This window comes from Lissotriton helveticus, chromosome 6 (genome assembly GCF_964261635.1).
Source record: "Lissotriton helveticus chromosome 6, aLisHel1.1, whole genome shotgun sequence".
NCBI lineage: Eukaryota > Metazoa > Chordata > Amphibia > Caudata > Salamandridae > Lissotriton > Lissotriton helveticus.
The window spans coordinates 12,308,503-12,335,724 of record NC_136067.1 but is presented as its reverse complement, the minus strand read 5'-3'; the positions used below and the strand labels follow the sequence as shown (position 1 = coordinate 12,335,724).

The window sequence follows — 27,222 nt, the reverse complement described above, 5'->3', positions numbered from 1 at the left end:
CATAGAGTATATTTTAATTGTTTTAAAAGCATTTGCACTTTTAATCTGCATATCATCGATTGCACGGCTGTTATAGTTCTTTTTTCTTCTTTATCAATTTTAAAATAATGATCTGAATTAATATTCTTTGTAACACAATAGCACAGTATTATGATTGCTACTTTTATCTACGTTTTGATCATGACTTTTATTATATTGTGTTGTTTGGAGAAAATGTATTTAACTGTATGTTTTTAAGTAATCTTATTTTCCGAATTAAACTATTTGACTGATTCATAATGACAAGGGCTTATTTAGGACTGGTGAGGTCTTTGGCATCACTTTCGGGAAATTCAAGCTGATCTCTGGGAACAGTATATTGGTAGCAAATATCTTAACATCAATCCTTTCAAAACTTGTTGAATGAATGAATGAAATGGCTTATATAGTGCTCAGTTTCCCCGCGCTATTCCACCCTGATCTCCAAATGTGACTTTTCATTAAGAAATACACAGTAAGTCAATACTGCATTGACAACATTTTGGGCGCCATTAGGATGGCGGGCGGATCGCCCCCGCCAGGCCGGCGGTAGCCACCGCCGGCCTGGCGGGGGCGATCTGCCCGCCATCCGTGCCGGTATGACCCCCCGGCATATTATAATGGCTGGGGGGTCCACGGCGGACGGAAAGACCGTCCGCCACTTTTCTGCCCGGTCGACATGACGACCGGGCGGAAAAGGGTTCTATATGGTGACGGTGTCTTTCAGACACCGCCAGCCATATTAGAATGTGCTATTGTGAATGCCATTCTGCGGGCCCCCATGGACTCCGGGGGCATGGGGGTTGCACATGGGGGGTACCTATGGTACCCCCCTGCCTTTCAAAGAACAACGTGGCAGGCACCGCGCTGTGCCTCTCACGTTGTGCTTTGAAATGCACAACATGTATTTTTTGCATTGCGGCGGGCGGTGCTGGTTAAAAATACGGACTGCGCCCGCTACTGTGGTGGGCGCATCCTAATTGCCCCCACGGGACCCCCGCCCTCATGGCCGGCGGTCCCTTTCACCGTGAGGATGGTGGGCGGCTCTAATGGGGCCTCATATGTTTAAACATTCTCCTATCAGCCCAACTTCTAATCATTTTTCATTATTTTCCAACATTCATGACTGTCTTTTGATGCAGTTTCTGCTCTATGACGTTTTTTGGAAAGAGCCAACGAGAGGGTACCTAAAGCGATGGAAATGATGATCAGGCCGGTGAGCCCCACCCCGCAGATGGTTCTGGCCACAGCGAACATCGGGTAGGACGTGGCGCCGGCAGAGATGGCGGCAAAGAAGGTTGTGGTGATGAAGGAGACAAGCAGCATGTTCCTGCGGCCGTACCTGTGGCATGGAGACAAGATGTAGAGTGGTCATATGTAGGCAGGTGTGGAGAAACAAGAGACGCAAATTATACATACAGAATCGTCTCCTCGAAGGCCCTCCATCCTCGACACCAGGGAGGGTGGAACAGTAGAGTTGGATTATACGCACAGACTCTTATAGCAACACCTCAAGGGCCCTCCCTCTCGGACACCAGGGAGGGTGAAACAGGAGAGGTGAATTATACACATTGGGCCAGATGTAGGTAAATATCATTTACCGATTCTAAAATATCGAATTTTACCGATTCGGTATTTTAAAATCAATAAATGACATGTAGCTAATGATTCAGTAAATTACCGAATCCTTAAAGTAGGCCCTTACATTCCAAATGCCAAATTCGGTCATTTCGGCCGTTACCGACCGGTATTGGGCGACCTACATCTGGCCCATAGACTCTTATACCAAGACCTCAAGGGCCCTTCCTCTCACACACCAGGGGGGTGGAAACGAAAGAGGTGAATTATACACACAGGCTCTTATACCAAGACCTCAAGGGCCCTCCCTCTCGGACACGAGGGAGGGTGAAACAGGAGCCCATGTGAAAACAGAATTTTGTGAGTCACAAACAAATACTGTTTTGGGATTCGGTATTTGGAAGGGGCGTTCCCTTTCAAATAGAGACTCCATAGTCAAATACTAATGTTTTGCGACTGCAATTGCCGTCACAAAACACTTGCAAATTACCACCTACTTCAAGCAGAGAGGGTGGAAACAGGAGAGGTGAATTATACCTACAGACTCTTATACCGAGACCTCAAGGGCCCTCTCTCTCGGACACGAGGGAGGGTGAAACAGGAGAGGTGAATTATACACACAGACTCTTATACCAAGACCTCAAGGGCCCTCTCTCTCGGACACGAGGGAGGGTGAAACAGGAGAGGTGAATTATACACACAGACTCTTATAACGAGACCTCAAGGGCCCTCTCTCTCGGACATGAGGGAGAGTGAAACAGGAGAGGTGAATTATACACACAGACTCTTATACCAAGACCTCAAGGGCCCTCTCTCTCGGACACGAGGGAGGGTGAAACAGGAGAGGTGAATTATACACACAGACTCTTATACCAAGACCTCAAGGGCCCTCTCTCTCGGACACGAGGGAGAGTGAAACAGGAGAGGTGAATTATACACACAGACTCTTATACCAAGACCTCATGGGCCCTCTCTCTCGGACACCAGGGAGGGTGAAACAGGAGAGGTGAATTATACACACATACTCTTATACCAAGACCTCAAGGGCCCTCTCTCTCGGACACGAGGGAGGGTGAAACCGGAGAGGTGAATTATACACACAGACTCTTATACCAAGACCTCAAGGGCCCTCTCTCTCGGACACGAGGGAGAGTGAAACAGGAGAGGTGAATTATACACACAGACTCTTATACCAAGACCTCAAGGGCCCTCTCTCTCGGACACGAGGGAGGGTGAAACAGGAGAGGTGAATTATACACACAGACTCTTATACCAAGACCTCAAGGGCCCTCTCTCTCAGACACCAGGGAGGGTGAAACAGGAGAGGTGAATTATACACACAGACTCTTATACCAAGACCTCAAGGGCCCTCTCTCTCAGACACCAGGGAGGGTGAAACAGGAGAGGTGAATTATGCACACAGACTCTTATACCAAGACCTCAAGGGCCCTCTCTCTCGGACACCAGGGAGGGTGAAACAGGAGAGGTGAATTATACACACAGACTCTTATACCGAGACCTCAAGGGCCCTCCCTCCTAGACACGAGTGAGGGTGAAACAGGAGCCCATGTAAAAACAGAATTTTGTGAGTCGCAAACAAATACTGTTTTGGGACTCGGTATTTGGAAGGGGCGTTCCCTTCCAAATAGAGACTCCATAGTCAAATACTAATGTTTTGCGACTGCAATTGCGATCACAAAACACTTGCAAATTACCACCTACTTCAAGCAGAGAGGGTGGAAACTGGAGAGGTGAATTATACACGCAGACTCTTATACCAAGACCTCAAGGGCCCTCTCTCTCGGACATGAGGGAGGGTGAAACAGGAGAGGTGAATTATACACAGACACTTATACCAAGACCTCAAGGGCCCTCCCTCTCGGACACGAGGGAGGGTGAAACAGGAGAGGTGAATTATACACACAGACTCTTATCCCAAGACCTCAAGGGCCCTCCCTCCTCGACCCCAGGGAGGGTGAAACAGGAGAGGTGAATTATACACACAGACTCTTATACCAAGACCTCATGGGCCCTCTCTCTCGGACACGAGGGAGGGTGAAACAGGAGAGGTGAATTATACACACAGACTCTTATACCAAGACCTCAAGGGCCCTCTCTCTCGGACATGAGGGAGGGTGAAACAGGAGAGGTGAATTATACACACAGACTCTTATACCAAGACCTCAAGGGCCCTCTCTCTCAGACACCAGGGAGGGTGAAACAGGAGAGGTGAATTATACACACAGACTCTTATACCAAGACCTCATGGGCCCTCTCTCTCGGACACGAGGGAGGGTGAAACAGGAGAGGTGAATTATACACACAGACTCTTATACCAAGACCTCAAGGGCCCTCTCTCTCGGACACCAGGGAGGGTGGAAACAGGAGAGGTGAATTATACACACAGACTCTTATACCAAGACCTCAAGGGCCCTCTCTCTCGGACATGAGGGAGGGTGAAACAGGAGAGGTGAATTATACACACAGACACTTATACCAAGACCTCAAGGGCCCTCTCTCTCGGACACGAGGGAGGGTGAAACAGGAGAGGTGAATTATACACACAGACTCTTATACCAAGACCTCAAGGGCCCTCTCTCTCGGACACCAGGGAGGGTGGAAACAGGAGAGGTGAATTATACACACAGACTCTTATACCGAGATCTTAAGGGCCCTCTCTCTCGGACATGAGGGAGGGTGAAACAGGAGAGGTGAATTATACACACAGACTCTTATACCAAGACCTCAAGGGCCCTCTCTCTCGGACACGAGGGAGGGTGAAACAGGAGAGGTGAATTATACACACAGACTCTTATACCGAGACCTCAAGGGCCCTCTCTCTCGGACATGAGGGAGGGTGAAACAGGAGAGGTGAATTATACACACAGACTCTTATACCAAGACCTCAGGGGCCCTCCCTTCTCGACCCCAGGGAGGGTGAAACAGAAGAGGTGAATTATACACACAGACTCTTATACCAAGACCTCAAGGGCCCTCTCTCTCGGACATGAGGGAGGGTGAAACAGGAGAGGTGAATTATACACACAGACTCTTATACCGAGACCTCAAGGGCCCTCTCTCTCGGACACCAGGGAGGGTGGAAACAGGAGAGGTGAATTATACACACAGACTCTTATACCAAGACCTCAAGGGCCCTTTCTCTCGGACACGAGGGAGGGTGAAACAGGAGAGGTGAATTATACACACAGACTCTTATACCAAGACCTCAAGGGCCCTCTCTCTCGGACACCAGGGAGGGTGGAAACAGGAGAGGTGAATTATACACACAGACTCTTATACCGAGATCTTAAGGGCCCTCTCCCTCGGACATGAGGGAGGGTGAAACAGGAGAGGTGAATTATACACACAGACTCTTATACCAAGACCTCAGGGGCCCTCCCTCCTCGACCCCAGGGAGGGTGAAACAGAAGAGGTGAATTATACACACAGACTCTTATACCAAGACCTCAAGGGCCCTCTCTCTCGGACATGAGGGAGGGTGAAACAGGAGAGGTAAATTATACACACAGACTCTTATACCGAGACCTCAAGGGCCCTCTCTCTCGGACACCAGGGAGGGTGGAAACAGGAGAGGTGAATTATACACACAGACTCTTATACCGAGATCTTAAGGGCCCTCTCTCTCGGACATGAGGGAGGGTGAAACAGGAGAGGTGAATTATACACACAGACTCTTATACCAAGACCTCAGGGGCCCTCCCTCCTCGACCCCAGGGAGGGTGAAACAGAAGAGGTGAATTATACACACAGACTCTTATACCAAGACCTCAAGGGCCCTCTCTCTCGGACATGAGGGAGGGTGAAACAGGAGAGGTGATATATACACACAGACTCTTATATCGAGACCTCAAGGGCCCTCTCTCTCGGACACCAGGGAGGGTGGAAACAGGAGAGGTGAATTATACACACAGACTCTTATACCAAGACCTCAAGGGCCCTCTCTCTCGGACACGAGGGAGGGTGAAACAGGAGAGGTGAATTATACGCACAGACTCTTATACCAAGACCTCAAGGGCCCTTCCTCACAGACAACAGGGAGGGTGGAAATGGGAGAGGTGAATTTTATGAGCAGACTTTTCTACCTTGTGTGAGATCTCAGGGTCCTTCCCTTTCAGACACCAAGGAGGGTTGAAACAGAAGAAGTGAATTATATGTACAGATTTTTCTTCCAATTGTCTTCTCCTTCACTAACCTATCTGGGGCTACGTTCCTTGACCTCCATGGGGCTTCACTTCCCTGGCTAGGACTTTTGTCCTTTCTTCTGTCTAGCGCTTTACTCCCCTATCTCTGGCTGCTTTACTCTCCGCCATGTGGGTTTCACTCACCTGTCTGACAAGTAGCCAAAGATGATGGCGCCCAACGTGACTCCCATGAAGAAGAAGCTGGCCGAGGCCTGGTTCATCCATTTTCTGCCGCACACCAGATCCCACTGCAAATGGAGGAGAGGACATTACATGACAATAGGTCACAGTACACAGCGGGCTCGATTCACAGAACTAACTTAGGACAAAATTCTAAACGTACTACCGTTTTGGTATTCACAGAAGACACTTACTCATTTTGGTATTCACAGAAGGCACTCACTCATTTTGGTATTCACAAAAGGCACTTACTCATTTTGGTGTTCACAAAAGGCAATTACTCCTTTTGGTATTCACAGAAGACACTTACTCATTTTGGTATTCACAGAATACACTTACTCATTTTGGTATTCACAGAAGACACTTACTCATTTTGGTATTCACAGAAGGCACTCACTCATTTCGGTATTCACAGAAGACACTCACTCATTTCGGTATTCACAGAAGACACTTACTCATTTTGGTATTCACAGAAGACACTTACTCATTTTGGTGTTCACAAAAGGCAATTACTCATTTTGGTATTCACAGAAGACACTTACTCATTTTGGTATTCACAGAAGACACTTACTCATTTTGGTATTCACAGAAGACACTTACTCATTTTGGTATTCACAGAAGGCACTCACTCATTTCGGTATTCACAGAAGACACTCACTCATTTCGGTATTCACAGAAGACACTTACTCATTTTGGTATTCACAGAAGACACTTACGCATTTTGGTATTCACAGAAGATACTTACTCATGTTGGTGTTCACAAAAGGCAATTACTCATTTTGGTATTCACAGAAGACACTTACTCATTTTGGTATTCACAGAAGACACTTACTCATTTTGGTATTCACAGAAGACACTTACTCATTTTGGTATTCGCAGAAGACACTTACTCATTTTGGTATTCACAGAAGGCACTTACTCATTTTGGTATTCACCGAAGGCACTTACTCATTTTGATATTCACAGAAGACACTTACTCATTTTGGTATTCACAGAAGACACTTACTCATTTTGGTATTCACAGAAGACACTTACTCATTTTGGTATTCACAGAAGACACTTACTCATTTCGGTATTCACAGAAGGCCCTTACTCATGTTGGTATTCACAAAAGGCAATTACTCATTTTGGTATTCACAGAAGACACTTACGCATTTTGGTATTCACAGAAGGCACTCACTAATTTCGGTATTCACAGAAGGCACTCACTCATTTTGGTATTCACAGAAGATCACTCATTTCGGTATTCACAGAAGGCACTCACTCATTTAGGTATTCACAGAAGGCACTCACTCATTTCGGTATTCACAGAAGGCACTTACTCATTTTGGTATTCACAGAAGGCACTTACAGGCACATGCATCAAAGGATTTTGCGATCGCAAACGGTGCGAATCGCAAAAATCGTCCGTTTGCGATCGCAAAATCTGCTTTTGGAATGCATGAAGGGTGAAGGCCCTCGCAATTTGAGAATTCGCAAATATTTGCGAATTCTCAAATTGCGATTGCATTTAAGGAATCGCATTTTGCGATTCCTTAAATGCAATACATGAAACTTTAAAAAAATTGCGATTTCGCAATTAGGGGGAGCAAATTACCATGAGGTTGAACCTCATGGTAATTTGAGAAAACTTTGAAAATTGCACTTTTGTACATTTTTCAAAGTTTCATGTTGTGCACACACATGCCCTTAGGGCCTGTGTGTGCACAACATATGTGCACAGATTGATTTCAGGGGTGCAACAGGGTGTCCTTTGGACACCCCTGCACCCTTGAAATCGCATTCTCAATTTGCGATTTGCTAATTGCTAATCGCAAATTGAGAATAACTTCCCATTCATTTCTATGGGCCTCCAGGCCCATAGGAATGAATGGGGAGGTATTCCTTAATTGCGACACACAATTTGCGAGTCGCAATTAAGGAATATTAAGAAATCGCAATTTATTTAGCGATTTCTTGATGCATTGCATTTTGCAATTCCTTGATTGCGATTCCTTATTTTTCACAATTAAGGAATCGCAAAAAGCAATATTGATGCATGTGCCTGCTACTCATTTGGTATTCACAGAAGGCACTCACTCATTTTCATATTCACAGAAGACACTCACTCATTGATGAGTAAGTGCCTTCTGTGAATACCAAAATGGTAGTTTAAGATTCTGTCCTAATCGGGCCCAGGGTGTGAAGACTGAAGACTCGTCACATCAAGCAATGTGGAGTCATCCCCTGAAAAGCTAGAGTAGTGTCGGCAATGGGTTCTAGGGAGAGCCCAACATGGAAAACAAAGCCCTATCCATGGTGAAGAAGGGGCCAGATTCAGCATGTCAGCTGTTGGGGGGGGGGCTTTGTCCTTTTTAATGGAAAAAAAACACATCCTGTGGTTCTCCATTGGTACCTCCAGGGACTTCAAGGTTTTGCAAAATTATGAGAGAGTATCAAATACTCTTGTGGTTAACTAACCGGGGGATACAGGCCCACAGTATCCTGAGTTCTCTGAACCTGGCCCTGTGCACTGTGCTTAGGTTCACTTGGCTTGAGTAGGGGGGGGGCACTCCTTCTCAGTTCTGGGTCTGAAACTGTGGAACTCCCTCCCAGACCCTTGAAAACTGCACTTCTTTACTTGCCTTCCGTAAGGGCCTGAAGACCTGGCTGTCATGAGCTGGTAACCTGACTTATCTACCTTTGCTCAATGCTGGGAAACCCTTTTTGGGTAGCTGTGCGCCTTACAAGATTATATAATAATAATAACAATAATATTAGGGTGATAAAAGGGATCCAGGCCACAAAGACTCCTCAAGAGATAATCTGAAGCTGCGTCACAGATTGGGTCTTTCCAACTTCGGGGAAAAGTAATCACCTATCCCTTGAAGACGAATTTACTCCAGTCAGTTCGGACACTAGGGAAGGTGTTGGATCTTAAATCCAACACCCCCCCCTCCCGTCCTCAAGTCGATGTTCCGACTTGCGGAGTAATGGTATGCGGAATCACAACGCGGTTGTTGTAACGACCGCGTTGTGATTCCCTGCGGGGAAAGTGATTCGTGGTAAACGCTGTTTACCCTCGAAGACATTTACAGTTTCTGGGAGCCAAAGAGCAAAAGGAGGTAACTCAATATTCTCATACCAGCTCACTGTGCTGGTTGAATAGGGATTTCCCAAGTCGAAAGGCTGAAGGAAGGAACAGGATCCTTATCAGGGTATTCAGAAACGGGCATGGTGATGCCTTGGGAAATCCCTAATCAACCAGCACACTGAGCTGAAATGAGAATATTGAGTTACCTGTGAAGATTGAACCTACTGACATTGTTATTTAAGCCCTGATGAAGTTCCCATTGTTTGGAACGAAACGCGTTGGCTGAGCAGTATGTGTTCATAAGGATTTATATTCAATGGAAAGAAAGTACAAATAAAGCTTTTGCAATAACAAGACTGATTTGACTTCATTACCTGGCGCACCTCATTCGAATAAGAAATGAGAGTCACCCACAAACAGGGACAACATCAGTGGCGGCTCCTCCTCAATGGCGAAGGAACATCGTCCCATGCCTCAGAAACAGCAGCTGGAAAATAAATCAATATATTACCATTGTTTTATTTTTTCAGCTGCTGGCTGAGCTGCTGTGTGCAGGAAGGGGCCAGGCCGGGTCATGGGAGGGGGGAAGAAGAGTGGTAGATGTGCACATGTCAGTTTGGCCGGCCGTCTTAGGCTGCCCAAACTCACATGCGCACTTAGGTTTCTGCAACTCAGCTGTATTGCAAAGCTGGGTTGGAGAAACCGCACAGGCTCCCTGTGCCTAAGCGAGCGTTAATCCAACCCGCTCAGGCCAATCCCCAAATTGGTCTCATGCTTGAGAGCAGCACAGGAATTGGAGGAATCGTGATGTTGTCCCAGGGATTACTGGGACCAGGAACTGGAAGCAGAGAAGCAAGAAGAGGCCGGCAACACCAGGTGTTTTAAAAAAAGCATTTTCTTAAATATCTTTTATTATTAACCCCCTCTTCCCACAAGCCCCCTCTCCCCCACCTGCCCTGCAGGCATTTAACCGTGTCGGCTGCCACTGGACAAGCCTAACCAGGTGGACTCCGAGGGAAGTACTTTGAAATGCCGGTGTTTTCAGCAAGAGGCATATTATACAGGTTCCATTATAACAGGAGTTGCCTCAACATGTGTAAGAATGAACCTAGTAATGCACTGGCGGGCCCCTACTACTGAGGGTAAGAATGAACCTAGTAACGCACTGGCGGGGCCTTACTACTGAGGGTAAGAATGAACCTAGTAATGCACTGGCGGGCCCCTACTGAGGGTAAGAATGAACCTAGTAATGCACTGGCGGGCCCCTACTGAGGGTAAGAATGAACCTAGTAATACACTGGCGGGGCCCCTACTACTGAGGGTCAGAATGAACCTAGTAATACACTGGCTGGGCCCCTACTGAGGGTGAGAATGAACCTAGTAATACACTGGCGGGGCCCCTACTACTGAGGGTAAGAATGAACCTAGTAATACACTGGCGGGGCCCCTACTACTGAGGGTAAGAATGAACCTAGTAATGCACTGGCGGGGCCCCTACTACTGAGGGTAAGAATGAACCTAGTAATACACTGGCGGGGCCCCTACTACTGAGGGTAAGAATGAACCTAGTAATGCACTGGCGGGGCCCCTACTACTGAGGGTAAGAATGAACCTAGTAATGCACTGGCGGGGCCCCTACTACTGAGGGTAAGAATGAACCTAGTAATGCACTGGCGGGGCCCCTACTACTGAGGGTAAGAATGAACCTAGTAATGCACTGACGGGGCCCCTACTACTGAGGGTAAGAATGAACCTTGTAACGCTCTGGCGGGGCCCCTACTACTGAGGGTAAGAATGAACCTAGTAACGCACTGGCGGGGCTCCTACTACTGAGGGTAAGAATGAAACTAGTAATGCACTGGCGGGGCCCCTACTACTGAGGGTAAGAATGAACCTAGTAATGCACTGGCGGGGCCCCTACTACTGAGGGTAAGAATGAACCTAGTAATGCATTGGCGGGGCCTTACTACTGAGGGTAAGAATGAACCTAGTAATGCACTGACGGGCCCCTACTACTGAGGGTAAGAATGAACCTAGTAATGCACTGGCGGGGCCCCTACTACTGAGGGTAAGAATGAACCTAGTAATGCTCTGGCGGGGCCCAACTACTGAGGGTAAGAATGAACCTAGTAATGCACTGGCGGGGCCCCTACTACTGAGGGTCAGAATGAACCTAGTAATGCTCTGGCGGGCCCCTACTGTGGGTAAGAATGAACCTAGTAATGCACTGGCGGGCCCCTACTACTGAGGGTAAGAATGAACCTAGTAATGCACTGGCGGGCCCCTACTACTGAGGGTAAGAATGAGCCTAGTAATGCACTGGCGGGGCCCCTACTACTGTGGGTAAGAATGAACCTAGTAATGCACTGGCGGGGCCCCTACTACTGTGGGTAAGAATGAACCTAGTAATGCTCTGGCCGGGCCCCTACTACTGAGGGTAAGAATGAACCTCGCAATGCACTGGCGGGGCCCCTACTACTGAGGGTCAGAATGAACCTAGTAATGCTCTGACGGGGCCCCTACTGTGGGTAAGAATGAACCTAGTAATGCACTGGCGGGGCCCGTACTACTGAGGGTAAGAATGAACCTAGTAACGCTCTGGCGGGGCCCCTACTACTGAGGGTCAGAATGAACCTAGTAATGCTCTGACGGGGCCCCTACTGTGGGTAAGAATGAACCTAGTAATGCACTGGCGGGCCCCTACTACTGAGGATAAGAATGAACCTAGTAATGCACTGGCGGGGCCCCTACTGTGAGTAAGAATGAACCTAGTAATGCACTGGCGGGCCCCTACTACTGAGGATAAGAATGAACCTAGTAATGCACTGGCGGGGCCCCTACTGAGGGTAAGAATGAACCTAGTAATGCACTGGCGGGGCCCCTACTGAGGGTAAGAATGAACCTAGTAATGCACTGGCGGGGCCCCTACTACTGAGGGTAAGAATGAACCTAGTAACGCTCTGGCGGGGCCCCTACTACTGAGAGTTAGAATGAACCTAGTAATGCACTGGCGGGGCCCCTACTACTGAGGGTAAGAATGAACCTAGTAATGCACTGGCGGGGCCCCTACTACTGAGGGTAAGAATGAACCTAGTAATGCATTGGCGGGGCCTTACTACTGAGGGTAAGAATGAACCTAGTAATGCACTGACGGGCCCCTACTACTGAGGGTAAGAATGAACCTAGTAACGCACTGGCGGGGCTCCTACTACTGAGGGTTAGAATGAAACTAGTAATGCACTGGCGGGGCCCCTACTACTGAGGGTAAGAATGAACCTAGTAATGCACTGGCGGGGCCCCTACTACTGAGGGTAAGAATGAACCTAGTAATGCATTGGCGGGGCCTTACTACTGAGGGTAAGAAAAACCTAGTAATGCACTGGCGGGCCCCTACTACTGAGGGTAAGAATGAACCTAGTAATGCACTGGCGGGGCCCCTACTACTGAGGGTAAGAATGAACCTAGTAATGCACTGGCGGGCCCCTGCTACTGAGGGTAAGAATGAACCTAGTAATGCACTGGAGGGGCCCCTACTACTGAGGGTAAGAATGAACCTAGTAACGCACTGGCGGGCCCCCTACTGAGGGTAAGAATGAACCTAGTAATGCACTCGCGGGGCCCCTACTACTGAGGGTAAGAATGAACCTAGTAATGCACTGGAGGGGCCCCTACTACTGAGGGTAAGAATGAACCTAGTAATGCACTGGCGGGGCCCCTACTACTGAGGGTAAGAATGTACCTAGTAATGCACTGGCGGGGCCCCTACTACTGAGGGTAAGAATGAACCTAGTAATGCTCTGGTGGGCCCCTACTACTGAGGGTAAGAATGAACCTAGTAATGCACTGGCGGGGCCCCTACTACTGTGGGTAAGAATGAACCTAGTAATGCACTGGCGGGGCCCCTACTGAGGGTAAGAATGAACCTAGTAATGCACTCGCGGGGCCCCTACTACTGTGGGTAAGAATGAACCTAGTAACGCACTGGCGGGGCCCCTACTACTGTGGGTAAGAATGAACCTAGTAATGCACTGGCGGGGCCCCTACTACTGAGGGTAAGAATGAACCTAGTAATGCACTGGCGGGCCCCTACTACTGAGGGTAAGAATGAGCCTAGTAATGCACTGGCGGGGCCCCTACTACTGAGGGTAAGAATGAACCTAGTAATGCAATGGCGGGGCCCCTACTACTGAGGGTAAGAATGAACCTAGTAATGCTCTGGCAGGGCCCCTACTACTGAGGGTAAGAATGAACCTAGTAATGCACTGGCGGGGCCCCTACTACTGAGGGTAAGAATGAACCTAGTAATGCACTGGCGGGCCCCTACTACTGAGGGTAAGAATGAGCCTAGTAATGCACTGGCGGGGCCCCTACTACTGAGGGTAAGAATGAACCTAGTAATGCAATGGCGGGGCCCCTACTACTGAGGGTAAGAATGAACCTAGTAATGCTCTGGCGGGGCTCCTACTACTGAGGGTAAGAATGAACCTAGTAATGCACTGGCGGGGCCCCTACTACTGAGGGTAAGAATGAACCTAGTAATGCACTGGCGGGGCCCCTACTACTGAGGGTAAGAATGAACCTAGTAATGCACTGGCGGGGCCCCTACTACTGAGGGTAAGAATTAACCTAGTAATGCACTGAGGGGCCCCTACTACTGAGGGTAAGAATGAACCTAGTAATGCTCTGGCGGGGCCCCTACTACTGAGGGTAAGAATGAACCTAGTAATGCACTGGCGGGGCCCCTACTACCGAGGGTAAGAATGAACCTAGTAATGCCCTGGCGGGCCCTACTACTGAGGGTAAGAATGAGCCTAGTAATGCACTGGCGGGGCCCCTACTACTGAGAGTAAGAATGAACCTAGTAATGCCCTGGCGGGGCCCCTACTACTGAGGGTAAGAATGAACCTAGTAATGCACTGGCGGGCCCCTACTACTGAGGGTAAGAATGAGCCTAGTAATGCACTGGCGGGGCCCCTACTACTGAGGGAAAGAATGAACCTAGTAATGCACTGGCGGGCCCCTACTACTGAGGGTAAGAATGAGCCTAGTAATGCACTGGCGGGGCCCCTACTACTGAGGGAAAGAATGAACCTAGTAATGCACTCGCGGGGCCCCTACTACTGAGAGTAAGAATGAACCTAGTAATGCCCTGGCGGGGCCCCTACTACTGAGGGTAAGAATGAACCTAGTAATGCACTGGCGGGCCCCCTACTGAGGGTAAGAATGAACCTAGTAATGCACTGGCGGGGCCCCTACTACTGAGGGTAAGAATGAACCTAGTAATGCACTGGAGGGGCCCCTACTACTGAGGGTAAGAATGAACCTAGTAATGCACTGGCGGGCCCCTACTACTGAGGGTAAGAATGAACCTAGTAATGCACTGGCGGAGCCCCTACTACTGGTGGTAAGAATGAACCTAGTAATGCACTCGCGGGGCCCCTACTACTGAGGGTAAGAATGAACCTAGTAATGCACTGGAGGGGCCCCTACTACTGAGGGTAAGAATGAACCTAGTAATGCTCTGGCGGGGCCCCTACTACTGAGGGTAAGAATGAACCTAGTAATGCACTGGCGGGGCCCCTACTACTGAGGGTAAGAATGTACCTAGTAATGCACTGGCGGGGCCCCTACTACTGAGGGTAAGAATGAACCTAGTAATGCTCTGGTGGGCCCCTACTACTGAGGGTAAGAATGAACCTAGTAATGCACTGGCGGGGCCCCTACTACTGAGGGTAAGAATGAACCTAGTAATGCAATGGCGGGGCCCCTACTACTGAGGGTAAGAATGAACCTAGTAATGCACTGGCGGGGCCCCTACTACTGAGGGTAAGAATGAACCTAGTAATGCACTGGCGGGGCCCCTGCTACTGAGGGTAAGAATGAACCTAGTAATGCTCTGGCAGGGCCCCTACTACTGAGGGTAAGAATGAACCTAGTAATGCACTGGCGGGGCACCTACTACTGAGGGTAAGAATGTACCTAGTAATGCACTGGCGGGGCCCCTACTGAGGGTCAGAATGAACCTAGTAATGCACTGGCGGGGCCCCTACTGAGGGTCAGAATGAACCTAGTAATGCACTGGCGGGGCCCCTACTGAGGGTCAGAATGAACCTAGTAATGCACTGGCGGGGCCCCTACTACTGAGGGTAAGAATGAACCTAGTAATGCACTGGCGGGGCCCCTACTACCGAGGGTAAGAATGAACCTAGTAATGCCCTGGCGGGCCCTACTACTGAGGGTAAGAATGAGCCTAGTAATGCACTGGCGGGGCCCCTACTACTGAGAGTAAGAATGAACCTAGTAATGCCCTGGCGGGGCCCCTACTACTGAGGGTAAGAATGAACCTAGTAATGCACTGGCGGGCCCCTACTACTGAGGGTAAGAATGAGCCTAGTAATGCACTGGCGGGGCCCCTACTACTGAGAGTAAGAATGAACCTAGTAATGCCCTGGCGGGGCCCCTACTACTGAGGGTAAGAATGAACCTAGTAATGCACTGGCGGGCCCCCTACTGAGGGTAAGAATGAACCTAGTAATGCACTGGCGGGGCCCCTACTACTGAGGGTAAGAATGAACCTAGTAATGCACTGGAGGGGCCCCTACTACTGAGGGTAAGAATGAACCTAGTAATGCACTGGCGGGCCCCTACTACTGAGGGTAAGAATGAACCTAGTAATGCACTGGCGGGCCCCCTACTGAGGGTAAGAATGAACCTAGTAATGCACTGGCGGAGCCCCTACTACTGGTGGTAAGAATGAACCTAGTAATGCACTCGCGGGGCCCCTACTACTGAGGGTAAGAATGAACCTAGTAATGCACTGGAGGGGCCCCTACTACTGAGGGTAAGAATGAACCTAGTAATGCTCTGGCGGGGCCCCTACTACTGAGGGTAAGAATGAACCTAGTAATGCACTGGCGGGGCCCCTACTACTGAGGGTAAGAATGTACCTAGTAATGCACTGGCGGGGCCCCTACTACTGAGGGTAAGAATGAACCTAGTAATGCTCTGGTGGGCCCCTACTACTGAGGGTAAGAATGAACCTAGTAATGCACTGGCGGGGCCCCTACTACTGAGGGTAAGAATGAACCTAGTAATGCACTGGCGGGGCCCCTACTACTGAGGGTAAGAATGAACCTAGTAATGCACTGGCGGGGCCCCTACTACTGAGGGTAAGAATGAACCTAGTAATGCACTGGCGGGGCCCCTGCTACTGAGGGTAAGAATGAACCTAGTAATGCTCTGGCAGGGCCCCTACTACTGAGGGTAAGAATGAACCTAGTAATGCACTGGCGGGGCCCCTACTACTGAGGGTAAGAATGTACCTAGTAATGCACTGGCGGGGCCCCTACTGAGGGTCAGAATGAACCTAGTAATGCACTGGCGGGGCCCCTACTGAGGGTCAGAATGAACCTAGTAATGCACTGGCGGGGCCCCTACTACTGAGGGTAAGAATGAACCTAGTAATGCACTGGCGGGGCCCCTACTCCTGAGGATAAGAATGAACTTAGTAATGCACTGGCGGGGCCCCTACTACTGGTGGTAAGAATGAACCTAGTAATGCACTGGCGGGGCCCCTACTACTGAGGGTAAGAATGAACCTAGTAATATACTGGCGGGGCCCCTACTGAGGGTCAGAATGAACCTAGTAATGCACTGGCGGGGCCCCTACTGAGGGTCAGAATGAACCTAGTAATGCACTGGCGGGGCCCCTACTACTGAGGGTAAGAATGAACCTAGTAATGCACTGGCGGGGCCCCTACTCCTGAGGATAAGAATGAACCTAGTAATGCACTGGTGGGGCCCCTACTGAGGGTAAGAATGAACCTAGTAATGCACTGGCGGGGCCCCTACTACTGAGGGTAAGAATGAACCTAGTAATGCACTGGCGGGCCCCTACTACTGAGGGTAAGAAAAACCTAGTAATGCACTGGCGGGGCCGCTACTACTGAGGGTAAGAATGAACCTAGTAATGCACTGGCGGGGCCCCTACTACTGAGGGTAAGAATGAACCTAGTATTGCACTGGCGGGGCCCCTACTACTGAGGGTAAGAATGAACCTAGTAATGCACTGGCGGGGCCCCTACTACTGAGGGTAAGAATTAACCTAGTAATGCACTGAGGGGCCCCTACTACTGAGGGTAAGAATGAACCTAGTAATGCACTGGCGGGGCCCCTACTACTGAGGGTAAGAATGAACCTAGTAATGCACTGGCGGGGCCCCTACTACTGAGGGTAAGAATGAACCTAGTAATGCACTGGCGGAGCCCCTACTACTGAAGGTAAGAATGAACCTAGTAACGCACTGGCGGGGCCCCTACTACTGAGGGTAAGAATGAACCTAGTAATGCACTGGCGGGCCCTACTACTGAGGGTAAGAATGAACCTAGTAATGCACTGGCGGGGCCCCTACTACTGAGGGTAAGAAAAACCTAGTAATGCACTGGCGGGGCCCCTACTACTGAGGGTAAGAATGAACCTAGTAATGCACTGGCGGGCCCTACTACTGAGGATAAGAATGAACCTAGTAATGCACTGGCGGGGCCCCTACTACTGAGGGTAAGAAAAACCTAGTAATGCACTGGCGGGGCCCCTACTACTGAGGGTAAGAATGAACCTAGTAATATACTGGCGGGGCCCCTACTGAGGGTCAGAATGAACCTAGTAATGCACTGGCGGGGCCCCTACTGAGGGTCAGAATGAACCTAGTAATGCACTGGCGGGGCCCCTACTACTGAGGGTAAGAATGAACCTAGTAATGCACTGGCGGGGCCCCTACTCCTGAGGATAAGAATGAACCTAGTAATGCACTGGTGGGGCCCCTACTGAGGGTAAGAATGAACCTAGTAATGCACTGGCGGGGCCCCTACTACTGAGGGTAAGAATGAACCTAGTAATGCACTGGCGGGCCCCTACTACTGAGGGTAAGAAAAACCTAGTAATGCACTGGCGGGGCCGCTACTACTGAGGGTAAGAATGAACCTAGTAATGCACTGGCGGGGCCCCTACTACTGAGGGTAAGAATGAACCTAGTAATGCTCTGGCGGGGCCCCTACTGAGTGTAAGAATGAACCTAGTAATGCACTGGCGGGGCCCCTACTGAGGGTAAGAATGAACCTAGTAATGCACTGACGGGGCCCCTACTACTGAGGGTAAGAATGAACCTAGTAATGCTCTGGCGGGGCCCCTACTCCTGAGGATAAGAATGAACCTAGTAATGCCCTGGCGGGGCCCCTACTACTGGTGGTAAGAATGAACCTAGTAATGCACTGACGGGGCCCCTACTACTGAGGGAAAGAATGAACCTAGTAATGCACTGAGGGGCCCCTACTACTGAGGGTAAGAATGAACCTAGTAATGCACTGGCGGGGCCCCTACTACTGAGGGTAAGAATGAACCTAGTAATGCACTGGCGGGGCCCCTACTACTGAGGGTAAGAATTAACCTAGTAATGCACTGAGGGGCCCCTACTACTGAGGGTAAGAATGAACCTAGTAATGCACTGGCGGGGCCCCTACTACTGAGGGTAAGAATGAACCTAGTAATGCACTGGCGGGGCCCCTACTACTGAGGGTAAGAATGAACCTAGTAATGCACTGGCGGAGCCCCTACTACTGAAGGTAAGAATGAACCTAGTAACGCACTGGCGGGGCCCCTACTACTGAGGGTAAGAATGAACCTAGTAATGCACTGGCGGGCCCTACTACTGAGGGTAAGAATGAACCTAGTAATGCACTGGCGGGGCCCCTACTACTGAGGGTAAGAAAAACCTAGTAATGCACTGGCGGGGCCCCTACTACTGAGGGTAAGAATGAACCTAGTAATGCACTGGCGGGCCCTACTACTGAGGATAAGAATGAACCTAGTAATGCACTGGCGGGGCCCCTACTACTGAGGGTAAGAAAAACCTAGTAATGCACTGGCGGGGCCCCTACTACTGAGGGTAAGAATGAACCTAGTAATGCACTGACGGGGCCCCTACTACTGAGGGTAAGAATGAACCTAGTAATGCACTGGCGGGGCCCCTTCTACTGAGGGTAAGAAAAACCTAGTAATGCACTGGCGGGGCCCCTGCTACTGAGGGTAAGAATGAACCTAGTAATGCACTGGCGGGGCCCCTACTGAGGGTAAGAATGAACCTAGTAATGCACTGGCGGGGCCCCTACTGAGGGTAAGAATGAACCTAGTAATGCACTGGCGGGCCCCTGCTACTGAGGGTAAGAATGAACCTAGTAATGCACTGGCGGGGCCCCTACTGAGGGTAAGAATGAACCTAGTAATGCACTGGCGGGGCCCCTACTGAGGGTAAGAATGAACCTAGTAATGCTCTGGTGGGGTCCCTACTACTGTGGGTAAGAATGAACCTAGTAATGCACTGGCGGGCCCCTACTACTGAGGGTAAGAATGAACCTAGTAATGCACTGGCGGGCCCCTACTACTGAGGGTAAGAATGAACCTAGTAATGCACTGGCGGGCCCCCTACTGAGGGTAAGAATGAACCTAGTTATGCACTGGCGGGGCCCCTACTACTGAGGGTAAGAATGAACCTATTAATGCACTGGCGGGGCCCCTACTGAGGGTAAGAATTAACCTAGTAATGCCCTGGCGGGGCCCCTACTACTGAGGGTAAGAATTAACCTAGTAATGCCCTGGCGGGGCCCCTACTACTGAGGGTAAGAATGAACCTAGTAATGCACTGGCGGGGCCCCTACTCCTGAGGATAAGAATGAACCTAGTAATCTAATGGCGGGGCCCCTACTACTGAGGGTAAGAATGAGCCTAGTAATGCTCTGGCGGGGCCCCTACTGAGTATAAGAATGAACCTAGTAATGCACTGGCGGGGCCCCTACTCCTGAGGATAAGAATGAACCTAGTAATCTAATGGCGGGGCCCCTACTACTAAGGGTAAGAATTAACCTAGTAATGCCCTGCCGGGGCCCCTACTACTGAGGGTAAGAATGAACCTAGTAATGCACTGGCGGGGCCCCTACTCCTGAGGATAAGAATGAACCTAGTAATCTAATGGCGGGGCCCCTACTACTGAGTGTAAGAATGAGCCTAGCAATGCACTGGCGGGGCCCCTACTGAGTGTAAGAATGAACCTAGTAATGCACTGGCGGGGCCCCTACTGAGGGTAAGAATGAACCTAGTAATGCTCTGGAGGGGCCCCTACTACTGAGGGTAAGAATGAACCTAGTAATGCTCTGGCGGGGCCCCTACTCCTGAGGATAAGAATGAACCTAGTAATGCACTGGCGGGGCCCCTGCTACTGGTGGTAAGAATGAACCTAGTAATGCACTGACGGGGCCCCTACTACTGAGGGTAAGAATGAACCTAGTAATGCTCTGGCAGGGCCCCTACTACTGAGGGTAAGAATGAACCTAGTAATGCACTGGCGGGGCCCCTACTACTGAGGGTAAGAATGAACCTAGTAATGCACTGGCGGGGCCTTACTGAGGGTAAGAATGAACCTAGTAATGCCCTGGCGGGGCCCCTACTACTGAGGGTAAGAATGAACCTAGTAATGCACTGGCGGGGCCCCTACTACTGAGGGTAAGAATGAACCTAGTAATGCTCTGGCGGGGCCCCTACTCCTGAGGATAAGAATGAACCTAGTAATGCACTGAGGGGCCCCTACTACTGAGGGTAAGAATGAACCTAGTAATGCACTGGCGGGGCCCCTACTACTGAGGGTAAGAATGAACCTAGTAATGCACTGGCGGGGCCCCTACTACTGAGGGTAAGAATTAACCTAGTAATGCACTGAGGGGCCCCTACTACTGAGGGTAAGAATGAACCTAGTAATGCACTGGCGGGGCCCCTACTACTGAGGGTAAGAATGAACCTAGTAATGCACTGGCGGAGCCCCTACTACTGAAGGTAAGAATGAACCTAGTAACGCACTGGCGGGGCCCCTACTACTGAGGGTAAGAATGAACCTAGTAATGCACTGGCGGGCCCTACTACTGAGGGTAAGAATGAACCTAGTAATGCACTGGCGGGGCCCCTACTACTGAGGGTAAGAATGAACCTAGTAATGCACTCGCGGGGCCCCTACTGAGGGTCAGAATGAACCTAGTAATGCACTGGCGGGCCCCTACTACTGAGGGTAAGAAAAACCTAGTAATGCACTGGCGGGGCCGCTACTACTGAGGGTAAGAATGAACCTAGTAATGCACTGGCGGGGCCCCTACTACTGAGGGTAAGAATGAACCTAGTAATGCACTGGCGGGGCCCCTACTACTGAGGGTAAGAATGAACCTAGTAATGCACTGGCGGGGCCCCTACTGAGGGTAAGAATGAACCTAGTAATGCACTGGTGGGGCCCCTACTGAGGGTAAGAATGAACCTAGTAATGCACTGGTGGGGCCCCTACTGAGGGTAAGAATGAACCTAGTAATGCACTGGCGGGCCCCTACTACTGAGGGTAAGAATGAACCTAGTAATGCACTGGCGGGGCCCCTACTACTGGGGGTAAGAATGAACCTAGTAATGCACTGGCGGGGCCCCTACTACTGAGGGTAAGAATGAACCTAGTAATGCTCTGGCGGGGCCCCTACTGAGTGTAAGAATGAACCTAGTAATGCACTGGCGGGGCCCCTACTGAGGGTAAGAATGAACCTAGTAATGCACTGACGGGGCCCCTACTACTGAGGGTAAGAATGAACCTAGTAATGCTCTGGCGGGGCCCCTACTCCTGAGGATAAGAATGAACCTAGTAATGCCCTGGCGGGGCCCCTACTACTGGTGGTAAGAATGAACCTAGTAATGCACTGGCGGGGCCCCTACTACTGAGGGTAAGAATGAACCTAGTAATGCTCTGGCGGGGCCCCTACTCCTGAGGATAAGAATGAACCTAGTAATGCCCTGGCGGGGCCCCTACTACTGGTGGTAAGAATGAACCTAGTAATGCACTGGCGGGGCCCCTACTACTGAGGGTAAGAATGAACCTAGTAATGCACTGGCGGGGCCCCTACTACTGAGGGTAAGAATTAACCTAGTAATGCTCTGGTGGGCCCCTACTACTGAGGGTAAGAATGAACCTAGTAATGCTCTGGCGGGCCCCTACTACTGAGGGTAAGAATGAACCTAGTAATGCTCTGGCGGGCCCCTACTACTGAGGGTAAGAATTAACCTAGTAATGCTCTGGTGGGCCCCTACTACTGAGGGTAAGAATGAACCTAGTAATGCTCTGGCGGGCCCCTACTACTGAGGGTAAGAATGAACCTAGTAATGCACTGGCGGGGCCCCTACTACTGAGGGTAAGAATGAACCTAGTAATGCTCTGGCGGGCCCCTACTACTGAGGGTAAGAATGAACCTAGTAATGCTCTGGCGGGCCCCTACTACTGAGGGTAAGAATGAACCTAGTAATGCACTGGCGGGGCCCCTTCTACTGAGGGTAAGAAAAACCTAGTAATGCACTGGCGGGGCCCCTGCTACTGAGGGTAAGAATGAACCTAGTAATGCACTGGCGGGGCCCCTACTGAGGGTAAGAATGAACCTAGTAATGCACTGGCGGGGCCCCTACTGAGGGTAAGAATGAACCTAGTAATGCACTGGCGGGGCCCCTACTGAGGGTAAGAATGAACCTAGTAATGCACTGGCGGGCCCCTACTACTGAGGGTAAGAATGAGCCTAGCAATGCTCTGGTGGGCCCCTACTACTGAGGGTAAGAATGAACCTAGTAATGCCCTGGCGGGGCCCCTACTACTGAGGGTAAGAATGAACCTAGTAATACACTGGCGGGGCCCCTACTACTGTGGGTAAGAATGAACCTAGTAATGCTCTGGCGGGGCCCCTACTACTGAGGGTAAGAATGAACCTAGTAATGCCCTGGCGGGGCCCCTACTACTGAGGGTAAGAATGAACCTAGTAATGCACTGGCGGGGCCCCTACTCCTGAGGATAAGAATGAACCTAGTAATGCCCTGGCGGGGCCCCTACTACTGGTGGTAAGAATGAACCTAGTAATGCACTGGCGGGGCCCCTACTACTGAGGGTAAGAATGAACCTAGTAATGCTCTGGCGGGGCCCCTACTCCTGAGGATAAGAATGAACCTAGTAATGCCCTGGCGGGGCCCCTACTACTGGTGGTAAGAATGAACCTAGTAATGCACTGGCGGGGCCCCTACTACTGAGGGTAAGAATGAACCTAGTAATGCACTGGCGGGCCCCTACTACTGAGGGTAAGAATGAGCCTAGCAATGCTCTGGTGGGCCCCTACTACTGAGGGTAAGAATGAACCTAGTAATGCTCTGGCGGGCCCCTACTGAGGGTAAGAATGAACCTAGTAATGCTCTGGCGGGCCCCTACTGAGGGTAAGAATGAGCCTAGTAATGCATTGGCGGGGCCCCTACTACTGAGGGTAAGAATGAACCTAGTAATGCTCTGGCGGGGCCCCTACTGAGGGTAAGAATGAACCTAGTAATGCTCTGGCGGGCCCCTACTACTGAGGGTAAGAATGAACCTAGTAATGCTCTGGCGGGCCCCTACTACTGAGGGTAAGAATGAACCTAGTAATGCTCTGGCGGGCCCCTACTACTGAGGGTAAGAATGAACCTAGTAATGCACTGGCGGGGCCCCTTCTACTGAGGGTAAGAAAAACCTAGTAATGCACTGGCGGGGCCCCTGCTTCTGAGGGTAAGAATGAACCTAGTAATGCACTGGCGGGGCCCCTACTGAGGGTAAGAATGAACCTAGTAATGCACTGGCGGGGCCCCTACTGAGGGTAAGAATGAACCTAGTAATGCACTGGCGGGCCCCTACTACTGAGGGTAAGAATGAGCCTAGCAATGCTCTGGTGGGGTCCCTACTACTGTGGGTAAGAATGAACCTAGTAATGCACTGGCGGGGCCCCTACTACTGAGGGTAAGAATGAACCTAGTAATGCACTGACGGGGCCCCTACTACTGAGGGTAAGAATGAACCTAGTAACGCACTGGCGGGGCCCCTACTACTGAGGGTAAGAATGAACCTAGTAATGCACTGACGGGGCCCCTACTACTGAGTGTAAGAATGAACCTAGTAACGCACTGGCGGGGCCCCTACTACTGAGGGTAAGAATGAACCTAGTAATGCACTGGCGGGGCCCCTACTACTGAGGGTAAGAATGAACCTAGTAATGCACTCGCGGGGCCCCTACTACATAGGGTAAGAATGAACCTAGTAATGCACTGGCGGGGCCCCTACTACTGAGGGTAAGAATGAACCTAGTAATGCACTGGCGGAGCCCCTACTACTGAAGGTAAGAATGAACCAAGTAACGCACTGGCGGGGCCCCTACTACTGAGGGTAAGAATGAACCTAGTAATGCACTGGCGGGCCCCTACTACTGAGGGTAAGAATGAACCTAGTAATGCACTGGCGGGGCCCCTACTCCTGAGGATAAGAATGAACTTAGTAATGCACTGGCGGGGCCCCTACTACTGGTGGTAAGAATGAACCTAGTAATGCACTGGCGGGGCCCCTACTACTGAGGGTAAGAATGAACCTAGTAATATACTGGCGGGGCCCCTACTGAGGGTCAGAATGAACCTAGTAATGCACTGGCGGGGCCCCTACTGAGGGTCAGAATGAACCTAGTAATGCACTGGCGGGGCCCCTACTACTGAGGGTAAGAATGAACCTAGTAATGCACTGGCGGGGCCCCTACTCCTGAGGATAAGAATGAACCTAGTAATGCACTGGTGGGGCCCCTACTGAGGGTAAGAATGAACCTAGTAATGCACTGGCGGGGCCCCTACTACTGAGGGTAAGAATGAACCTAGTAATGCACTGGCGGGCCCCTACTACTGAGGGTAAGAATGAACCTAGTAATGCACTGGCGGGGCCCCTACTACTGAGGGTAAGAATGAACCTAGTAATGCACTGGCGGGCCCCCTACTACTGAGGGTAAGAATGAACCTAGCAACGCACTGGCGGGGCCCCTACTACTGAGGGTAAGAATGAACCTAGTAATGCCCTGGCGGGCCCCTACTACTGAGGGTAAGAAAAACCTAGTAATGCCCTGGCGGGGCCCCTACTACTGAGGGTAAGAATGAACCTAGTAATGCACTGGCGGGGCCGCTACTACTGAGGGTAAGAATGAACCTAGTAATGCTCTGGCGGGGCCCCTACTACTGAGGGTAAGAATGAACCTAGTAATGCACTGGCGGGGCCCCTACTACTGAGGGTAAGAATGAACCTAGTAATGCACTGGCGGGGCCCCTACTACTGAGGGTAAGAATGAACCTAGTAATGCACTGGTGGGGCCCCTACTCCTGAGGATAAGAATGAACCTAGTAATGCACTGAGGGGCCCCTACTACTGAGGGTAAGAATGAACCTAGTAATGCACTGGCGGGGCCCCTACTACTGAGGGTAAGAATGAACCTAGTAATGCACTGGCGGGGCCCCTACTACTGAGGGTAAGAATTAACCTAGTAATGCACTGAGGGGCCCCTACTACTGAGGGTAAGAATGAACCTAGTAATGCACTGGCGGGGCCGCTACTACTGAGGGTAAGAATGAACCTAGTAATGCACTGGTGGGCCCCTACTACTGAGAGTAAGAATGAACCTAGTAATGCCCTGGCGGGGCCCCTACTACTGAGAGTAAGAATGAACCTAGTAATGCACTGAGGGGCCCCTACTACTGAGGGTAAGAGTGAACCTAGTAATGCACTGGCGGGGCCCCTACTACTGAGGGTAAGAATGAACCTAGTAATGCACTGGCGGGGCCCCTACTACTGAGGGTAAGAATGAACCTAGTAATGCACTGGCGGGGCCCCTACTACTGAGGGTAAGAATTAACCTAGTAATGCACTGAGGGGCCCCTACTACTGAGGGTAAGAATGAACCTAGTAATGCACTGAGGGGCCCCTACTACTGAGGGTAAGAATGAACCTAGTAATGCACTGGCGGGGCCCCTACTGAGGGTAAGAATGAACCTAGTAATGCACTGGCGGGCCCCTACTACTGAGGGTAAGAATGAACCTAGTAATGCACTGGCGGGGCCCCTACTACTGAGGGTAAGAATTAACCTAGTAATGCACTGAGGGGCCCCTACTACTGAGGGTAAGAATGAGCCTAGTAATGCACTGGCGGGGCCCCTACTACTGAGGGTAAGAATGAACCTAGTAATGCACTGGCGGGGCCCCTACTGAGGGTAAGAATGAACCTAGTAATGCTCTGGCGGGGCCCCTACTACTGAGGGTAAGAATGAACCTAGTAATGCACTGACGGGGCCCCTACTACTGAGAGTAAGAATGAACCTAGTAATGCTCTGGCGGGGCCCCTACTACTGAGGGTAAGAATGAGCCTAGTAATGCACTGGCGGGGCCCCTACTACTGTGGGTAAGAATGAACCTAGTAATGCTCTGGCGGGGCCCCTACTGAGGGTAAGAATGAACCTAGTAATGCTCTGGCGGGGCCCCTACTACTGAGGGTAAGAATGAACCTAGTAATGCACTGACGGGGCCCCTACTACTGAGAGTAAGAATGAACCTAGTAATGCTCTGGCGGGGCCCCTACTACTGAGGGTAAGAATGAACCTAGTAATGCACTGGCGGGGCCCCTACTACTGAGGGTAAGAATGAACCTAGTAATGCACTGGCGGGGCCCCTACTACTGAGGGTAAGAATGAACCTAGTAATGCACTGACGGGGCCCCTACTACTGAGGGTAAGAATGAACCTAGTAATGCACTGGCGGGGCCCCTACTGAGGGTAAGAATGAACCTAGTAATGCTCTGGCGGGGCCCCTACTACTGAGGGTAAGAATGAACCTAGTAATGCACTGACGGGGCCCCTACTACTGAGAGTAAGAATGAACCTAGTAATGCTCTGGCGGGGCCCCTACTACTGAGGGTAAGAATGAACCTAGTAATGCACTGGCGGGGCCCCTACTACTGAGGGTAAGAATGAACCTAGTAATGCACTGGCGGGGCCCCTACTACTGAGGGTAAGAATGAACCTAGTAATGCACTGACGGGGCCCCTACTACTGAGGGTAAGAATGAACCTAGTAATGCACTGGCGGGGCCCCTACTACTGAGGGTAAGAATGAACCTAGTAATGCACTGGCGGGGCCCCTACTACTGAGGGTAAGAATGAACCTAGTAATGCACTGGCGGGGCCCCTACTACTGAGGGTAAGAATGAACCTAGTAATGCACTGGAGGGGCCCCTACTACTGAGGG

At 50.5% G+C, this 27,222-nt stretch overlaps 1 protein-coding gene across 1 annotated transcript in view; it reads right to left on the bottom strand.

The window, feature by feature from the left end:
* Nucleotides 1–27,222, bottom strand: part of LOC144762137 (solute carrier family 22 member 7-like) — a 184,249-nt gene that overhangs the window by 95,780 nt on the left and 61,247 nt on the right. Inside the window, exons 2-3 of the mRNA XM_078647283.1 lie at nt 5,943–6,046; nt 1,206–1,360 (exon numbers count right to left, since the gene is read on the bottom strand). Of these exons, the coding sequence (XP_078503409.1) occupies nt 1,206–1,360; nt 5,943–6,046 (259 nt within the window). The remainder of the gene's footprint in view (nt 1–1,205; nt 1,361–5,942; nt 6,047–27,222) is intronic.